At 36.1% G+C, this 16,059-nt stretch overlaps 1 protein-coding gene across 2 annotated transcripts in view; it reads right to left on the reverse strand.

The window, feature by feature from the left end:
- Positions 1-16,059, reverse strand: part of SLC10A7 (solute carrier family 10 member 7) — a 167,307-nt gene that overhangs the window by 26,965 nt on the left and 124,283 nt on the right. For both annotated transcript variants that reach the window (XR_005556198.1, XM_039339000.1), the window contains exon 7: positions 10,841-10,924. Coding sequence is in view for 1 of the 2 variants with exons in the window: in XM_039339000.1 (XP_039194934.1) it covers positions 10,841-10,924 (84 nt within the window). In the remaining variant the exon portion in view is untranslated. The remainder of the gene's footprint in view (positions 1-10,840; positions 10,925-16,059) is intronic.

A 16,059-nucleotide genomic window follows, 5' to 3' on the forward strand; every position in this document is an offset into this window, starting at 1 on the left:
ATCTAACTCATAATATCATTACCCAATTCCTATGTGGAAGAAATCACAAGATATAAAATTTATCTATGTGGTTTACACAGAGATAATTAAAGCTCTATATTAGCTTATTCAATATTCCAGACAGTGTATTGAGCTGATATCTTCTCATATGTTGTAAAAAACACAACAGACTTAAATGAATTTGATGAAACTGTGAGCGGAATCCATTTTTTGGTAATTAAATTGCAGGACTTCTCAAGATATGTTTAAACAAAGTGTACTGGAGACATGGATAGGTCATATAATTTTCCTTTATAATATAACTATAATATTAATGTTAATTAACATGAGAAAAATAATCAAATCTAAATGAGAAAATCCTAAAATAAAATCAAACAAGCTATCAGATTTTCAAAAAAAATATTATCTGACTAATTTAGTCTTGAATATAAAAATATTTTTACTGCTTGCTTGGCCAAAACACTAAATAAATTAATTGCAAATTGTATTAATTCAGATGAAAATGAATTTATTAAATGTAGATAAATAGAAATCCCACCAGAAGAATTTTAAATTATATTTTCATGGGGAATGAGCTCAAAACAGACCAACTATCTCTTTAGATTGGTAGGGAAATATCAAATAGGAAAAAAGTTATTTCATTGAAGAGTTATATAATAAATCTCTAGCTTTCCACATATGCAATTCAAAACATTTCACAGTAAGTACATCCATAAACTTTCACCATAGTAGCTGGAACCTGTAACTCCCAAGTTAGAGATAATCAGTACATCAAAGGTCTGAAAGTCAACATTTGAAAACCATTTTTTAGTCAACTACATATATTGAAAATGTGGCAATCTTGCCCATCTCCTTCCATTTCATTGTTTTTATTAGTTACAGCCTATCATTTTAATGAAGAAATATCTGTAGGGAATGAAAGGGCAAAGTTATATATTTAAGGAATGTTATAAGTTACGTATTGTAAAGAAGTTTGTTTTCTAATGTTCAACCTCCCTGTTTTAATTCAATACCAATGTGATCCTTTTCCTACTTTCAATATAATGTTATTTATTAAAAGGCATCTTACCAATTATGAAAAATAATTTAAGATATCAATGTTAACAAAAGGGTTAGCACGTAAACTCTATACGTTTTGTTGCTCTTGAATATAAGATTCTGCCATGGAATGGGTTAAAATTACTGACAGTCACTGAAGATGGGGATTGGAGTAAGATGCGAATTGCCAAGCCTCCATTCTCATTCTTTGGCCAAATTAAATAAAATTATATCAAAATAATTTGGAGATGATAACTGAGTCAATTTAAACTGACATATATAACTAAAATACGTTATGCTCTGCTTGAAATAATGAAATCAGAAGTCATGTAGTTTCTCCCTTTGGTGGATATGGCCAAGGAACAGAAAAGTCTAGGATTTGGTATTTAGACATATGGGTAAAATTATCAGTCAGGTAATCAAACCAGATCCAAAATTAAGTCTGTTAGGAAAATTCACTGAAAAAAAGAAAGAAGAACATAATGTTATGGCCTGATTTGGAAGAGCCAATCTTGCCAAGACCTCTACAACTGAAGAAATGCTTAAGACAAGACAGTCCCTGCTAGCCTCAAGCTTCAGCCCAAGTCTCTGATCCAGATTTAGCAATGCCGCCAGCAACCAATCAGAATGATAAGAGTTTTGGGGCAAATCAGAGAGGCCACTGAATCATTTGGTTTACAAGGGAGAATACTTTTGGAATAAAGATATATTGTATTTGTAATATTTCTGCAAGTACTGTATCCACCAGAGGGATTTCCTGGCTGATCTCTCTGTGTTTATCTTTGGCTGTTCAGTTTTGTCCAAAAATCATTCACAAATGATTTATTTCCCACCCGCAAATATTTCACACCTTCCTCATAGTTCATGGAGTTATGTTTTATGTATTACTTACAACTGTTTTTTAAACAATATTTTATTGAGTTTATATAGAAAAGGGAAAATTAGGAACAATATGGGTATGGTAAGGGAGGGGGAGGGGGGAAGGAAATAGGGGATTTAGGGTAAAATAAGGAAAGATACAATCACATATTTTAAAAAATAAGCAACTGTCCAGATCGTAATAATGAGTGAATATCTTAAAATAAGCTTAATTATAGCCATATTACAAACACAACTGGTTTTTTTCTTAATTCCCCTATACACACACACACACACACACACACACACACACCACACACAGGGACAGAGTATTTTAAAAGAATCCTCTGTCTTCTCATATACTTCAATTCCTTCAAGTTTCTTTACCGCAGAGAGAACAAGTAGAAAAAAGATCAGGTTCATATAAAGGCCAAATATGTGTGTGCACTTGTACACAGAGGAAAGAGATAATGAAAGAAGAGGAACATGGAGAAAATTCTGATCCTATTCTACTTGCCTCTAGTCTGTATCTACAATGAGTTGCTCAAAGAGAGTTTAGTCCTTGACATTTCAAAAACTTCATCTTTATCTATAAGATCATAACAGAAAACATTTTTTTAAAAATAGGCAGTCTGAGAAGCAATAAAGAAACCAGAAGGTTTACTGTGCATTAAAAGAAAACACAAATGTTCCACATTTCCAATCTCAAACTGTTACAAGCCTTAATGCAGACATGTCAAACTCGCGATGTCACATGACGTCATGCAACATATTGGAGCTTTTTCGCCATTGCCGGCAATGGGGTGGCCGTGGTTTCCTGATGATGCATCCGGCCCACGAGTCGGCAGTTTGACACCCCTGCTTTAATGCATAACACTGCTGGATGCCTGACACTTTTTGTATAAGCATAGTATTTCATCATGTGATACACATTGCTTAAAATGGTTCTTCCATAGCAAAATACCATGCTATAGAGATAATTAACACATTTGGATAGATGATAGACAGTTAGACAGACATAGATCTCACAGATACTCACGGAAATAATTCCAGATGCTGCCTCTAAATGTTTGAAACAATGGAAGGGGTGTTTAAGGCTTAATTGCTATGTGGGAATGGGACTAAGAAGAAGTCACTGCAGACCACATGTATAAAATTCTGTATAAGCAATATACTTTTTGATTCCACACATGGTTCTCTTATGAATCCTGAGCAACTTCTTCTGACCCCTCTAGTTCTAAGAGAGATAAAATCTCTAGAGACTTCCTGTCTCTGGCTCTAAAGCAGGGGTGTCAAACTGTCAGCCTGCGGGCCGGATGCATCATAGCGAAACCGCACCGACCATATTGCCAGCAATGGCAAAAAAGTCATGATATGTCGCGACAGGTCACGTGACATTGTGAGTTTCACACTCCTGCTCTAGAGGTTGGAGCCAGGCCTGAGGTAAGAGCTAAGGAAGAAAGGCTAAAACCAAAAACAACAAACCAAACAGAGCTGCTTCCTTTTAAAAAAAAAATCTGGGCAGGAACTAAAAGGATGGATAATTGATTCATATTAAACAAGAATTACTTACCTTGAAAATAACATGTTACAAAAATTCGGAAAGTAAATGAAAATTTTAAAGATTCAGTGCCCTCCCTATGGTGTTTTCAATTGCAGAAATAATTAACATTTTCTAACACAATAGAGCCAGATTATCCTATACAAGCTTTCATGGAAAAATATAAACATTTAAGATTTTATCACTGTAGCCAGACGGTAATTTTGAAATTATAGATAATTATGTGTGGAAGTTTCTTTTTCCATTCAGCTTTAAAATCTAAGCATTGTTGTGAATTTCCCTAATGTGGGACCATATTATGCACATAGTACAGCACTTGGAAAACTTAAAACGTAAAGCAAAGAAGATAATGGTTTTTACAGATGTTCTTCCAATAGACAATTCAGAAATGGAAGCTACAAAACAAAAGTTGTAAACAAAAAGGAACTGGATCCTTTTTTGGAAAACAGCTATGTTTTGTTTATCCTTAGATCCAAATGTAAAAAAAGTGTTATGAGCTAAATGCTGCTTATAAGTTTGTTGTTTTAGGATCTTATGAAGTAAATAAATTGAAGTCTTTTATAAGTCTTTCTATTTTTTCCTTGTTTTAGATGGGGTTAGGCTGACCTGACTAGGGGTAAGGAATTTTCGTAAGGTGATTTATTTCTATAAGCCTTATTTAGAAATATTAGCAGGTATTTGTTTTCATTTTATGTTTCTTTTTCTTTGGTTCTTTTAGTTTTTTCATCCTTTGTCTTTTTAAAACTTTTGCTGTATGCAATGAAATTTCATTTTGGCCAATTGGTGTACATTCAAAGTGACAATAAAGTTGTTGTTATTGTTGTTATTATTGTTTTAATTTTTTGTTTCCATTTTATATTTCTTTTTCTTGGGTTTTGTCTGTTTTTTTTTTTTACTTTTTGTTCCTTCTTAAAAAGTTACGTCAGACATGTTTTTATTTTCCTTTATTATTGGTGTCATGTAAGCCTATGAGCTTGGTGGAATGTAGAAGATCTTAGCTAGCCCCCTCAGATAGAATTTGACAATTTAAAACAAAACCAGAATTTAGAAGACAACAGGCAGTAAATGCTGTCTCTGCAAAGAAGTTGAAAAAAACAATGGACCACCTGATTAGCTGCTGCATCACACAAACTGACTACAACCAATAATGACAAAGTAGCAACAATGGTATTAGAATATCTTGAAGAAATGCTACTTGCCAGTAAGCAAGATGAAGAAGATAAAGTGCTCTATGATGTAAAATTCAAACAGACAAGCATCTGCTAACACTTCAGACTTAACAACTGTCAAAAAAAAAAAAGATGACAAAAAGTCTGAATAGTGGACTTTGCAATACCAGGACACAGAAGTATAGAAATAACTGGGAAAATAATATAATATAAATACCTGCAAATAGAAGTATAATGACTATGGCAAAAAAAGCAAAGATAATCCCAACAGTAATAGGTGCCTTGGTGCAATCCCCAAACACAAGGCGCACTACTTGAATACCATTGGCATTGACAAACTCACCATCAATCAGTTGCAAAAGGCTGCCTATGCCAGCTCCTTGGTAAGGACTGGATAAATGTACAAAATTGCCAAATCCAGTCTAAACAACTGGCTGATTGTGATCAATTGTAATAATAATAAAGCTGTTTCATTTTCATATGATTTATGCATGGGAGTCAAGCAGCTTAATTTGCAATACAGAAAGGCACTTACTCATATGATATGGGCTTGTCCTGGCATACATAATTCTACATGAAGTAAACTACTTACAGGTTTGAAATGAAATATTTATTTCAATGGTTCTTATTTTTATTTTTTCTTAAATATATAATGATAGTTCCACAAGCCTTGCCAGCATAAGAAGTATGTTGTATGGGCAAGGTCTGTGTAATTTGAATCCTTCCCAATCAAGATTCTAAACCATATAGACGGTTTACACAAGCATGGGAAGCTCATTGCTTTAGATTATTCATCTGAAAACGGAGGTGCAAGAGGATCAAGTGAAGGAGACACAGATGAGAAATATACCCGATCTGTGAGGATTCACTGTATTCCTCATAAGATTACAATTGTGTTAAGCTGGTATACTATAAGATGCCAAGATGTCACTTGTTTTAACATGGTAATTATGTTAACACAGAGATACAGTCCACTAAATTAAATAGACATCTGTGCTAATTCCATAAAGAATAGGAAACTTTTGGGGTTTGGGATAATTTGAAATTTAAAGAGTGGGAGGTGGGGTGGGCAGGTTCACTTACAAAATGGCTGTCATAGAAACTTACCCATGAGACAATGGCTGCTATGGTGCTTCAGCCATAAAACACGTTTCCTTGAAGGCAAAGTAGTCCCCCTGCATACTTCTCTTAAATAAATAATATTTAAAAGTTGGAGAAAGTAATATAGGCATCAATAGAAATGTCTGTGAATACTTTACTCTTTCACTAATAAAGTATATCAGTGCTTTCCCCCATTTTATAGCGGACTATGAGGAACTGTTCTAACAAAAAAGAAATTTACAACCTCTTATTTCATTTCTATATCTTCTTTCTCAATGTTATCACTTGCATTCTACATTAGCTCTTAACTAAAGAGAACAGTCCATTTTGTTCTGCTCATCGTTTATAGATATTTTTTCATTGCCATTCTCTAATGCTTTTATCAGGGGCCGAATCCATGAGATTAACAGCACTGGATGCAGAAATGGCTATAAATTTACCTAGTTTCTTAAACTGAAGTCTAATCCTATCAGATTAAATTTATTAAGCTTTTGAATTGGGACCTTTGGAATGTGTACCTTTCAAACCAACATCACCCAAAAAATTGTTCCCTGTCACACAGAACCAAATGTAATCTGCTCATACAAGTAGAAAATATCTGATATAGCCTTCACTCAAGAAAGGAGTTACGGCTCAGAGAAATGACCTGGTTACAGGGCAGTCCTAGATTTCTCTGGAGCTTTCTTGGTGCTCACTGTAACTTTCCTCTTTGCTTCAAAATGCTTCATAATGCTTCATCTGCTTTACTTGTTTGTCACAGTTAAGAGAAGAAACAAAATAGATAAAACACAGAAAAGAATATGATTGCTGCTATGCTCAAATTGATGCTTTTGGCTAAACCTTATAGCTTTAATAAGTATTTTAAGAAATAATTGAATCAATGTAAGACATTAAGATATGTAAAATGGTTAATGTACAAAACATTATGTTTATAAAATCATTTTGGACAGTTTGCCTTGGAACTGAAACATGCACATTGTTTTGGAAACAGAATGAAATCGCTCTGTTTTGTTCTGAATATAGCTCAAAACATGACTGATCTGTACAAAGTGTCTTGCTGGCAGAAAGAGCTAAAGACATTGACAGAATCAGTATGAGAGGAGAGACATAAGATGGGGGGGCAGGTGAGGTGATGCAAAGATGGAAGGAATGGTTTGATAGAATATGCCATCCCTCCACTAAAGGGACACCAACTTTCCAGAGCTTTGCTTTCCCTTTCCACACCAATAAATATATAGGCCACCTAAACTTGCTATGGACTAACTTTACAAAGCCTTGCTTTCCCTTTTCACCATCAAAAGGACATCTTTGGTGGTGTAAAGGGAAAGCAAGGCGCTGGAAAATTTGTCTGTGGCAAGATTAAGTGGTCAAGATATGCTGAAGTGACGACGGATTATCATGCAACTGTCTTGCTCTATTCACTGACTGAAATCATTCTAAGATCCCTACAAGATTTGTTTCAGCTGAAACCCAGAACAAAAGCATTCCAGGATTCAGTCTACCAATTGGGATAATCCTGAATGTCTCAGTGGAACATTTACAATGCCATGTATCTACTTGGAGTTCAGAAAAAAGCATTTTTGTTTTGTTTTGTGCATATCCAACCAGGAACCTTTAGTAGAATAAGAGGTTAAATTTCAAATTTCTTCAACAGAAATAAAACAATCTAGCATCACTTTAAAATATACTTACTGAGCATTATGGAGAATGTTAACATTATTTGTGGTTCAGAAATTGCATTAAGACGTAATCTGGTTTGTTTGTAAACTATAGTTTATAATTTAATATGAGATGTGAACACAGGTCTTGTGGCTTATTTAGCAAGTCCCAAATGATGGCTTAGTATATGAAGCTAGTGATTGTGTTCATGCTTCATACAATTTTGTACTGAAACAAAACCATCTAACAAACTTATGGTTTCAATTGCACAAAGCCATATGTTCATATTTTAAATTAGTGCAATTGTAATAACTAATTTGTGCTTTAGTTAAGGATAATTTAATATAAAGTCCTTATTCCTGACTGGCAAACAGATTACCAATGGGCAACTAGAGAATGCGTGAATGATAATGTAAAGACATGGCTTTTATTATTTATTCATAGAGAACAGTAGGTTTCAATGTGCGCCTTTGAAAAATGTTCAAACTGGTGGAATATAATAAAAGCACTGTGGAAAATTCTATTTCATTAACTTTTAATCATAAATCACTCTTTAAAATAAAACATAAAATAAAAGTCTGTCAGAAGCACTTAGGTCTAGAAAGGAGAGAAGGACAGGAAAAAAAAGGAAAATATTACCAGGACATTCATTTTTTTCCAGCTGTCTGACACTTTCCTGCTAAAATGAGACAACCCAAACAAAAAAACCCACATTTTTTGCCTAGACATAAGGGTTTAGACCAATATGGTTGAGAGATAAATACAAAATACTGCATCTTATTGAGATAAAGATACTTTGCTATATGTGGCATAAAATGTGAGAAACTGTGGCACATCATGTACTACAGCCTTCAAAAATAGTCTCCAGGGATACAACAACACAGATCTATCCTGCTCTGCAATAATATAAAAATCAAGTCAAGACTGTAGCAAATCACTTTTTATATGAAGATTTCTATTACATTTTTATTCTGTAACCTGTCCAGTTCTTAATCAAACATTTTTCACCCTCTATTAAAAAAAAACAACATCACTTTTATGGCAGTTATGGGGCCCTTTACACAAGAAAGGAGATTTTGGAGAAAATATACAGCCAAGGGACGACAACATAATTTGTATGCAAAAGTTCCCAGATTCAATTTTTGACTTCTTCTGGATTAGCTGGAAAGACTCCAGTCCTAATCCCCAGAAAAACTGTTGCCAGTTGCAATTATTAATGCTGAGCTAAAAGGAATATAGGTCTCACTCTGAATATGACCGATTTGCTGGTCCTTCCACATCGGACAGGGAATTGGACTATATTTCAGTCATGAGATTATTATCTACCTTTCATGTGTTTTTCAATTTTAGTGCTTTTTCTAAGCAAAAATTGTAATGAAACCATTGAGTATACACACATTTTCAGAGAGGAATATTATCTAACTTTGATGTAGGCCATGTGTATTTTTAATTGCCAACCCTGTTAAACAACTGAATATTGAATATATAACATTTTATACTCTGAGCAAATGGCAAGACTTGGTCACTAGAGTATGTAAATACCATCATTGGTTATTTCATACAGATATCAATCTTGCACATATATCTATAGAAATACTGGATTCCAAGAGTGATCATATGATATAAGCCACCCAGTGACTTATTTACTGTGTTCGTTAGAAAATGCTTAGTATGTAGAAGGTTGAAAGCTATCCTACCCTGTGAATAGTGGCCCATTTCAGAGTTAGACCAGCCTGTGGTTATGTATTTGTCAACTCAAAGTCCTCAAAGAACCCCAGCTGAGAGATGACTTAGAGCAAAAAAACATAAGCTGCCTTGCATGCATGAAGCAGTATGTTGTGCTCAGCAGGGCAAGCAAAATTGCACAGTCAGGTTTTTTTTTAAATTTAGCCTTGCTAATTCAAAGACTTCATATCACTTGCCAAAAATGGAGAATCACACCCCACTCTTTGATGTGACTCAATTAGAGCTCTGCAAAGCACTAGCAAGGTCCTAGTCACCAATTTTGAAGTTCTTTCCCCAACTGCTAGATTCCCTGTCACCAAGCTTTTGGAAACCGAGAAAGAGAAATAGAGAATAGAATTAAGTTCAAGTAATTAATGAAAAAAACCATCCCATGAAATTCAGCATCAAAAAACATCCTTGGCTAATACTCTTTTTTTCTGCCTAAATGGTATTTACTGTATAGTTTATCTTCCTTTAAGCAAAAAGAGAAAGGGAGAAATGTTACATTATTAGGAGATAAGGACGTTCTTTTTTTTTACATAATGTATATCCTGTGCATCTGCCTCCTGGTGACCTTTTGTTGTTATTGTTCAAAAGCATGAATCTCTATGCTTAAAATGTTCATCTTCACCATCCCCCAAATAACATGCAAAAGCCTCTGTGTGTCTCCACATACATATATTTACTGTATCTTAGTTCAAATTTAGGAATCAAGAAACTGTGTACTAAGAGAAAAACATATATATCTATGATCTAAAGCAAGGGTCTCCAACCCCTGATCCATGCATTGGCACCAGGCTGTGGCGTGTCAGGAAACAGGCTGCACAAACAAGCAAAACCGAATCTGTGGGATGTACTCAACACACAAAACCATGCCCACTCTGGTCCACAGAAAAACCTTTCTCCATGGAACCGGTCCCTGGTGCCCAAAAGGTTGGGGGCCGCTGATCAAAAATTTGTATTTACTTATATATATATTGACATTTTATAAGGCTGTATAGGAATTTGCTTCAGATGTATAACACTGAAGAAAGTTAAGTAATGTGGAACCCCCAATGAGGCTAGATTTATTTATTTCATCACTATTTCACTTGTAAGTATGACTCTTAACTGTATGTCTCCCTGAATTTATTACAAAAAATGTGTTTCTTAATAAGTCTAATGATGTTAATACAAATGTCCCCATAGAGTCTCTGAACAAAGTGTAAAAACATCTTTTTTTATTGGTGTGGTTCTAGTTGGTAATGGTATTAGGACACAAGGATCCAGATTTACCTATGGTTTCATGTCCTTCAACTACTTGAGTTTTATATTAGGAAGATGAGTGCACAAGGCTTTTATTTTGTTTTATACATAAACATATCTAGCCGCAATTTGAGAACAGGTAGCCAAAATACTTATTTTTTGTAAATAAACAGAACTAGTTTTAGGGCACAGTCTTATACTTCAGCACATAAGTTTGCAGGACTATTTTCTTTGTCCTGGTTCTCTTTGCAACTCTAGCAAATGAAGTGGCTTAGAGATGCTGTCCTCATTTTCACTGTTCCTGAATCAGACGACAATTTTGTCCCTCCTTCAGGTACATAGAATTTATTTTGACACTAAGAAGGTAAGTTTTGGGGAAAGCAGATATTCATTCTCAACACAATTCTGTTATTAAAATTTATTTTTAGAGAGCTCTTCTTAAGTGAAAAACAGTTTTCTTTTACAACTCCAGAAATGAACCTACCTGTCCAATTATGAGTGGAACTACAACAGTCATGAACAGCTGTGAGAATATAGATGAAAAAGGCACAGAAGAGGAGGATCCAAGCTAGGAGACAAAATGAAGTGCACGATTAATACAGGATTTTAATTACAGTTGACTTAATAATGAATTTGTTTAGATCAACAGTGCAGTATCTCTGTACAGCCCCTGCAGCATTCCAACAATTATATTTATGTGGGTTGTGTGTGTCTCTGCGTTTAAATTGCTGAAATATTGTAAGAACAGAGAAATCACATAAGATGTTTTTTATTATTATTTATTTAATACTTTGCAGTCACAGACCAAAATGCAAGTGCAACAAAAGAAAACACAAGAAAAATATAATCACAAACAATTAACACCAGAAGCCTTGGCTAAAGGGAATTACAACATTCTCCTCTAATAGTTACAGCTCTTGAAAGAAATTTAGAAACCTGAGAAGTTATATAGGAGCCATCCCCTAGACAATATAAGACCAAATTACTAACATTAGAACCAGAGGGATCAATTCCAAGGAGATACAATAATTTAATTCTGGCTGTGTTATACGTAGGGCAGTATGATAAGACATGCTCCACAGTTTCAACTTCAGCCCTATCACAGGGGCATAGTCGCTCACTAAACAGGAGCCTCTTGAATCGCCCGTCAAGTAGTGCTGAGGGAAAGACATTGAAACGGGCTAGGTAAAAGACTCTTCTATACTTGGGGATGGTTAGAGTATACAAATATGAAGCCATCCTCAATCCATAATTATAAGAATGGCTGAAGATCAAAGGGGAGCAGGTTTTAAATATTGCAAATCTATGTCCATAAGCTGTTGGACTACCCTAAACTGGGCGTCCTTGAGACCATAATCTCCCAGAGCATCCCCCGTAAAACCTAGCAAGTGGAGTTTCTTCGTCAGCTCCCTCTCCCAACGAGAAATATGAGAGTCAGCAAACACAGGGAGAGGTAGCTACCAGGGACTGCCAAAAAGAGCACCCGAAACCACCATTAATCCACGCCATGCATTCAACTGAACGAATGCCCAGTTCCAGGTACATCGAAGCAAATCCAACACAGGGAGGAAGACCCAGAAGTTTCCTAAGAAAAACAGCCTGGGTTCTTTCAATATAATCCTTGAAGCCTCGTATCCATATGGGAATTTCATAAAGAGTTTGGGCCAGGGTTTTGGCTTTATATATACACAGAGCAGAAGGAGTAAACTGGCCTACTTGGGTAAAAAAGAATCTTATAAGCTGCTGATGGCTATAGGAGGCCGAATTCAGCACCTGGGTTCGACATAAGATGTTAACATTCTCCGGAGAGCAAGATCTGGAATGAAAATACTAAAGTCTTACAAATTTTCATGGTTTCTCAATATTTCAGAATTTTGTTTCTGTTTTATTTATTGGCTCCTGCCCTTTGAAAAAGCTGCCAAAAATTTGAAAGCTGTTTATACCAGTAGTTATGAATATTCCTGCGGCATCATATAAAAATATGGGAGAAATCCAGGAATATATTACATACATTGAATTTGTCACTGTACACATAAACATATCCTTCAAGGTAACGCAAGCAATATCCAGGAAGGTCTTAAAGCTCAATGACTGACCTAATCCTCTATCAAAGAATTAATGATTTGACAGTTGTTATGATATAAATATATAAATCAATCAGTGACAACTATTCTTGGGTCAATATTAGCATATATAACTCTTAACACCTTCCAGATGTTCCCCAACCTTTCCACGTTGGCAGGCCAGTGCGGGGGGAGGGAGGGAAGAGGGGATGGTTTTGTGTGAGGGGCAGAGGCACGTGCAAGTGAACAGCTTCATTTGTGTGAGCAGCGGGCGCTTGTACCCTCTGCTTGCATGAGTAAGGCTGCAAGTGTGAATGGGGCTGCGCGTGAGTGGGGCTGGGCAGATGTACACACTGGCCCACCGCTCACACAGCCTGGTTGTGAATAAGCCGTGGCCCCATAGTGGGCCATGGCCCACAGGTTGGGGACCCCTGTACTAGATTGTACAGTTTGCAACATGTTCATACAGCCTCATCATTGTCTTGTTGGTGAAACTGGGAGTCATAAACACAACTGGAGAGCAAAGGTCAGGGAAGGCTGCCTTATATTAAATTTCTTCAAGATGTGGTAGAAACACACTTTAGAATTAAAGCCAACACTAAATTGCTGTTAAAACACACTGAGGCTTAGAGAAGAATCAAGACCTTTATCTTCAGTTGGAGCTTATATCTCTACAGGCCTTCCATATAGCAGAGTTTTTATTCCATTTCCATCTCACAATCCCTCACAAACGAGTCCAAAGCCAACCCTCAATCAGCTCCCTTCTACTTGCCTTGAAACATTGAGAATACTCATCGAGAACAACTTTAAGCCAAGCCATTTATCAGACTACTCCTTTCTAGTCAAAAGGGCAATATGATTAGATAATAGCCACAAGGATTTACTAGTACCCTATTTAAATTCCAAAAAACAAGTGAAAAATCCATAGATTTGATTTATTTCACACGCATGCCTTTGTGACACAGCATTTCCAGGATCATGTGACTGCAATTCAGGGACTTGGTGCCTGGCTTGCAATCACAGTATCTGAGTGAGCACATGATTTCTGACATTCCCTGCTGGCTTCCCACAAGCAAAGTAAATGGGGAAGGCAGCAGGACTCTAAAAGATATAGTCACATCATTGATGTGTGTCCAGGGCTCGGAAGAGAGGGATGAATGGTTTAACTTGGGAGATAGGATCAAGAATCCAATGCCCATGGAAAAAGAATAGTCAAAGATAATTAACCTGACTGGAAATAGATTTTAAAAAATTAAGACTTGTTTTACTGGTGAGGTTGTCCATATTCCTTTCCTAGCATACTTTGGCTCCAGCAGGGGCCAAAGACACCTTGCTTAGTTTTAAGAGTTTTCAGGCATGATTGAAGTTAATACAAAGGCAGAATACAATACCTACAATTACAGGCTTGTAGGGGGGGGGGAAACCCTCAATTTTTATTTCGGATAAAGTAGAAAACTAAGCCGGAAAAACATTGAATCAGAACTTGCAATGATTCAACAACATAGTAACAAGCAGGTCCAAAGCTTATGTGGGCAAGTGCAATGCTAATGAAATTATAAAGCCACTTTTTTTCATTTAAATCAGTTAATCTTTTCTTAAAAACTTCCAGTGTTGGAGCATTCACAACTTCTGGAGGCAGGTTGTTCCACTGATTAATTGTTCTAACTGTCAGGAAATTTCTCCTTAGTTCTAGGCTGCTTCTCTCTTTGGTTAGTTTCCATCGTTTCTTGTCCTGCCTTCAGGTGCTTTGGAGAATAGCTTTACTCCCTCTTCTTTGTGGCAGCCCCTGAGATATTGGAACATTGCTATCATGTCACCCCTCGTCCTTCTCTTCATTAAACTAGATATACCCAATTCCAGCAACTGTTCCTTATATGTTTTAGCCTCCAATCCCCTGATCATCTTTGTTGCTCTCTCTGTACTCTTTCTAGAGTCTCAACATCTTTTTTACATTATGGTGACCAAAACTGGATGCAGTATTCCAAGTGTGGCCTTACCAAGGTGTTATAAAGTGGTATTAACACTTCATGTATCTGGATTTATCCCTCTGTTAATGCAGCCTAGCATTGTGTTGGCTTTTTTGGCAGCTGCAGCACACTGCTGGCTCATATTTAAATGATTGTCCATTAGGACTCTGGGGTACCTCTCACAGTTACTACTATTGAGCAAGGTACCACCTATACCGTATCTGTGTATTTGTTTTTTCTTGCCTAAATGTAGAACCTTACTTTTTTCACCATTGAATTTCTTTTTGTTAGACAGCACCCAATGTTCAAGCCTATCTTCTGGAGTGTTGGCTACTCCTACTAGCTTGGTGCCGGCTGCAAATTGATGAGTTCCCCATCTATCCCCTCATCCAAATCATTGATGAAGATGTTGAAGAGCACTGTGCCCAGAACAGACCCCTGGGGCATCCCACTACACACTTCCCCCTATGTAGATGCAGTTCCATTGAGGACCACATGCTGAGTACGGCCGGTCAGCCAGCTGGTGGTGATGCTATTTAACCCACATTTTTCTATCTTATCAAGTGGAAGGTTGTGTTCTACTTTATCAAATACTTTACTGAAGTCCAAGTAAATTATATCCACAGCATTCCTCTGCTCCACTTATTTTGTCACTTGGTCAAAGAATGCAATAAGATTTGTCTGGCATGATCTTTTTTTGACAAACCCATGTTGGCTTTTGGTAATGATTTTGTTTGCCTCTAGGTGTTCACTGATTCGTTGCTTGGTTATCTTTTCCAGAATCTTCCCAGGTATTGAGGTCAGGCTGATAGGTCTGTAGTTTCCTGGATCCATTTTTTTCCTTTTTTGAAGATGGGAACTACATCAGCTCTTTTCCAGTCCTCCGGTAGTTCCCTTGTGCTCCAGAAACTGTTCAACTTGTCTCATTTTGACAGAATAACAAATATCTGAGCAATGGTATTCTTCAAGGAGAAAATTCTTTAGCTTTGGTAACAGTGCTGGCCTGGTGTTTTGTCCAGATGGTTGGTTACCAATGTCCCTTTATCCTCACCTGGTTTTCATGTCTAAGATGAAACTAGAACTCACCATCTCCTGGTTTCTTGCCTGTTGCCTTAACCACTAGATTAAAAAAAACACTAGCGGCTTGAAGAAAAGTTAACACATGCAATATGTCCAGTTTCAATATCAATGGCTTGTTCCTATGTTTTATCATATGTAAAGTTGTAAATATAAAAACAATAGCTGGGAAGTGGTCTTATCCTGGGCATTTCAGAAATTTAGCACCACAGTCAATACTAGCAATATTAAAAGTATGTTTCTTTGTTGCCTTTATTTAAAAGATTTGTATGGCAGACCATCTTTTTTTAATATATTTTATTGATTTTTTAAGATAAACACCTTAATATTTGGCAAACAGCGTGTTGTCTGGGCTTATATTTGCAAAGTAATAATTAACAATCAGTTTCTATATTCCAAAGTCTACATAATAGCTTTGCTTGATTTTCTCTTCTTCCAATAATATTCTCTTTGCCAATCATTGATACAATTCTTATTAGTTTGATAGTTAACAATTAAATATAAATATGTTTTAAAAATTTCTACAAATAATAATCACATCAATATCATACTTCTTTTCTATCTGGTCATCTTGGTTGCCTCGTCATAAATTCTGT

Source organism: Crotalus tigris, unplaced genomic scaffold, assembly GCF_016545835.1.
Source record: "Crotalus tigris isolate CLP2741 ecotype Arizona unplaced genomic scaffold, ASM1654583v1 scf7180000017725.2566008, whole genome shotgun sequence".
NCBI lineage: Eukaryota > Metazoa > Chordata > Lepidosauria > Squamata > Viperidae > Crotalus > Crotalus tigris.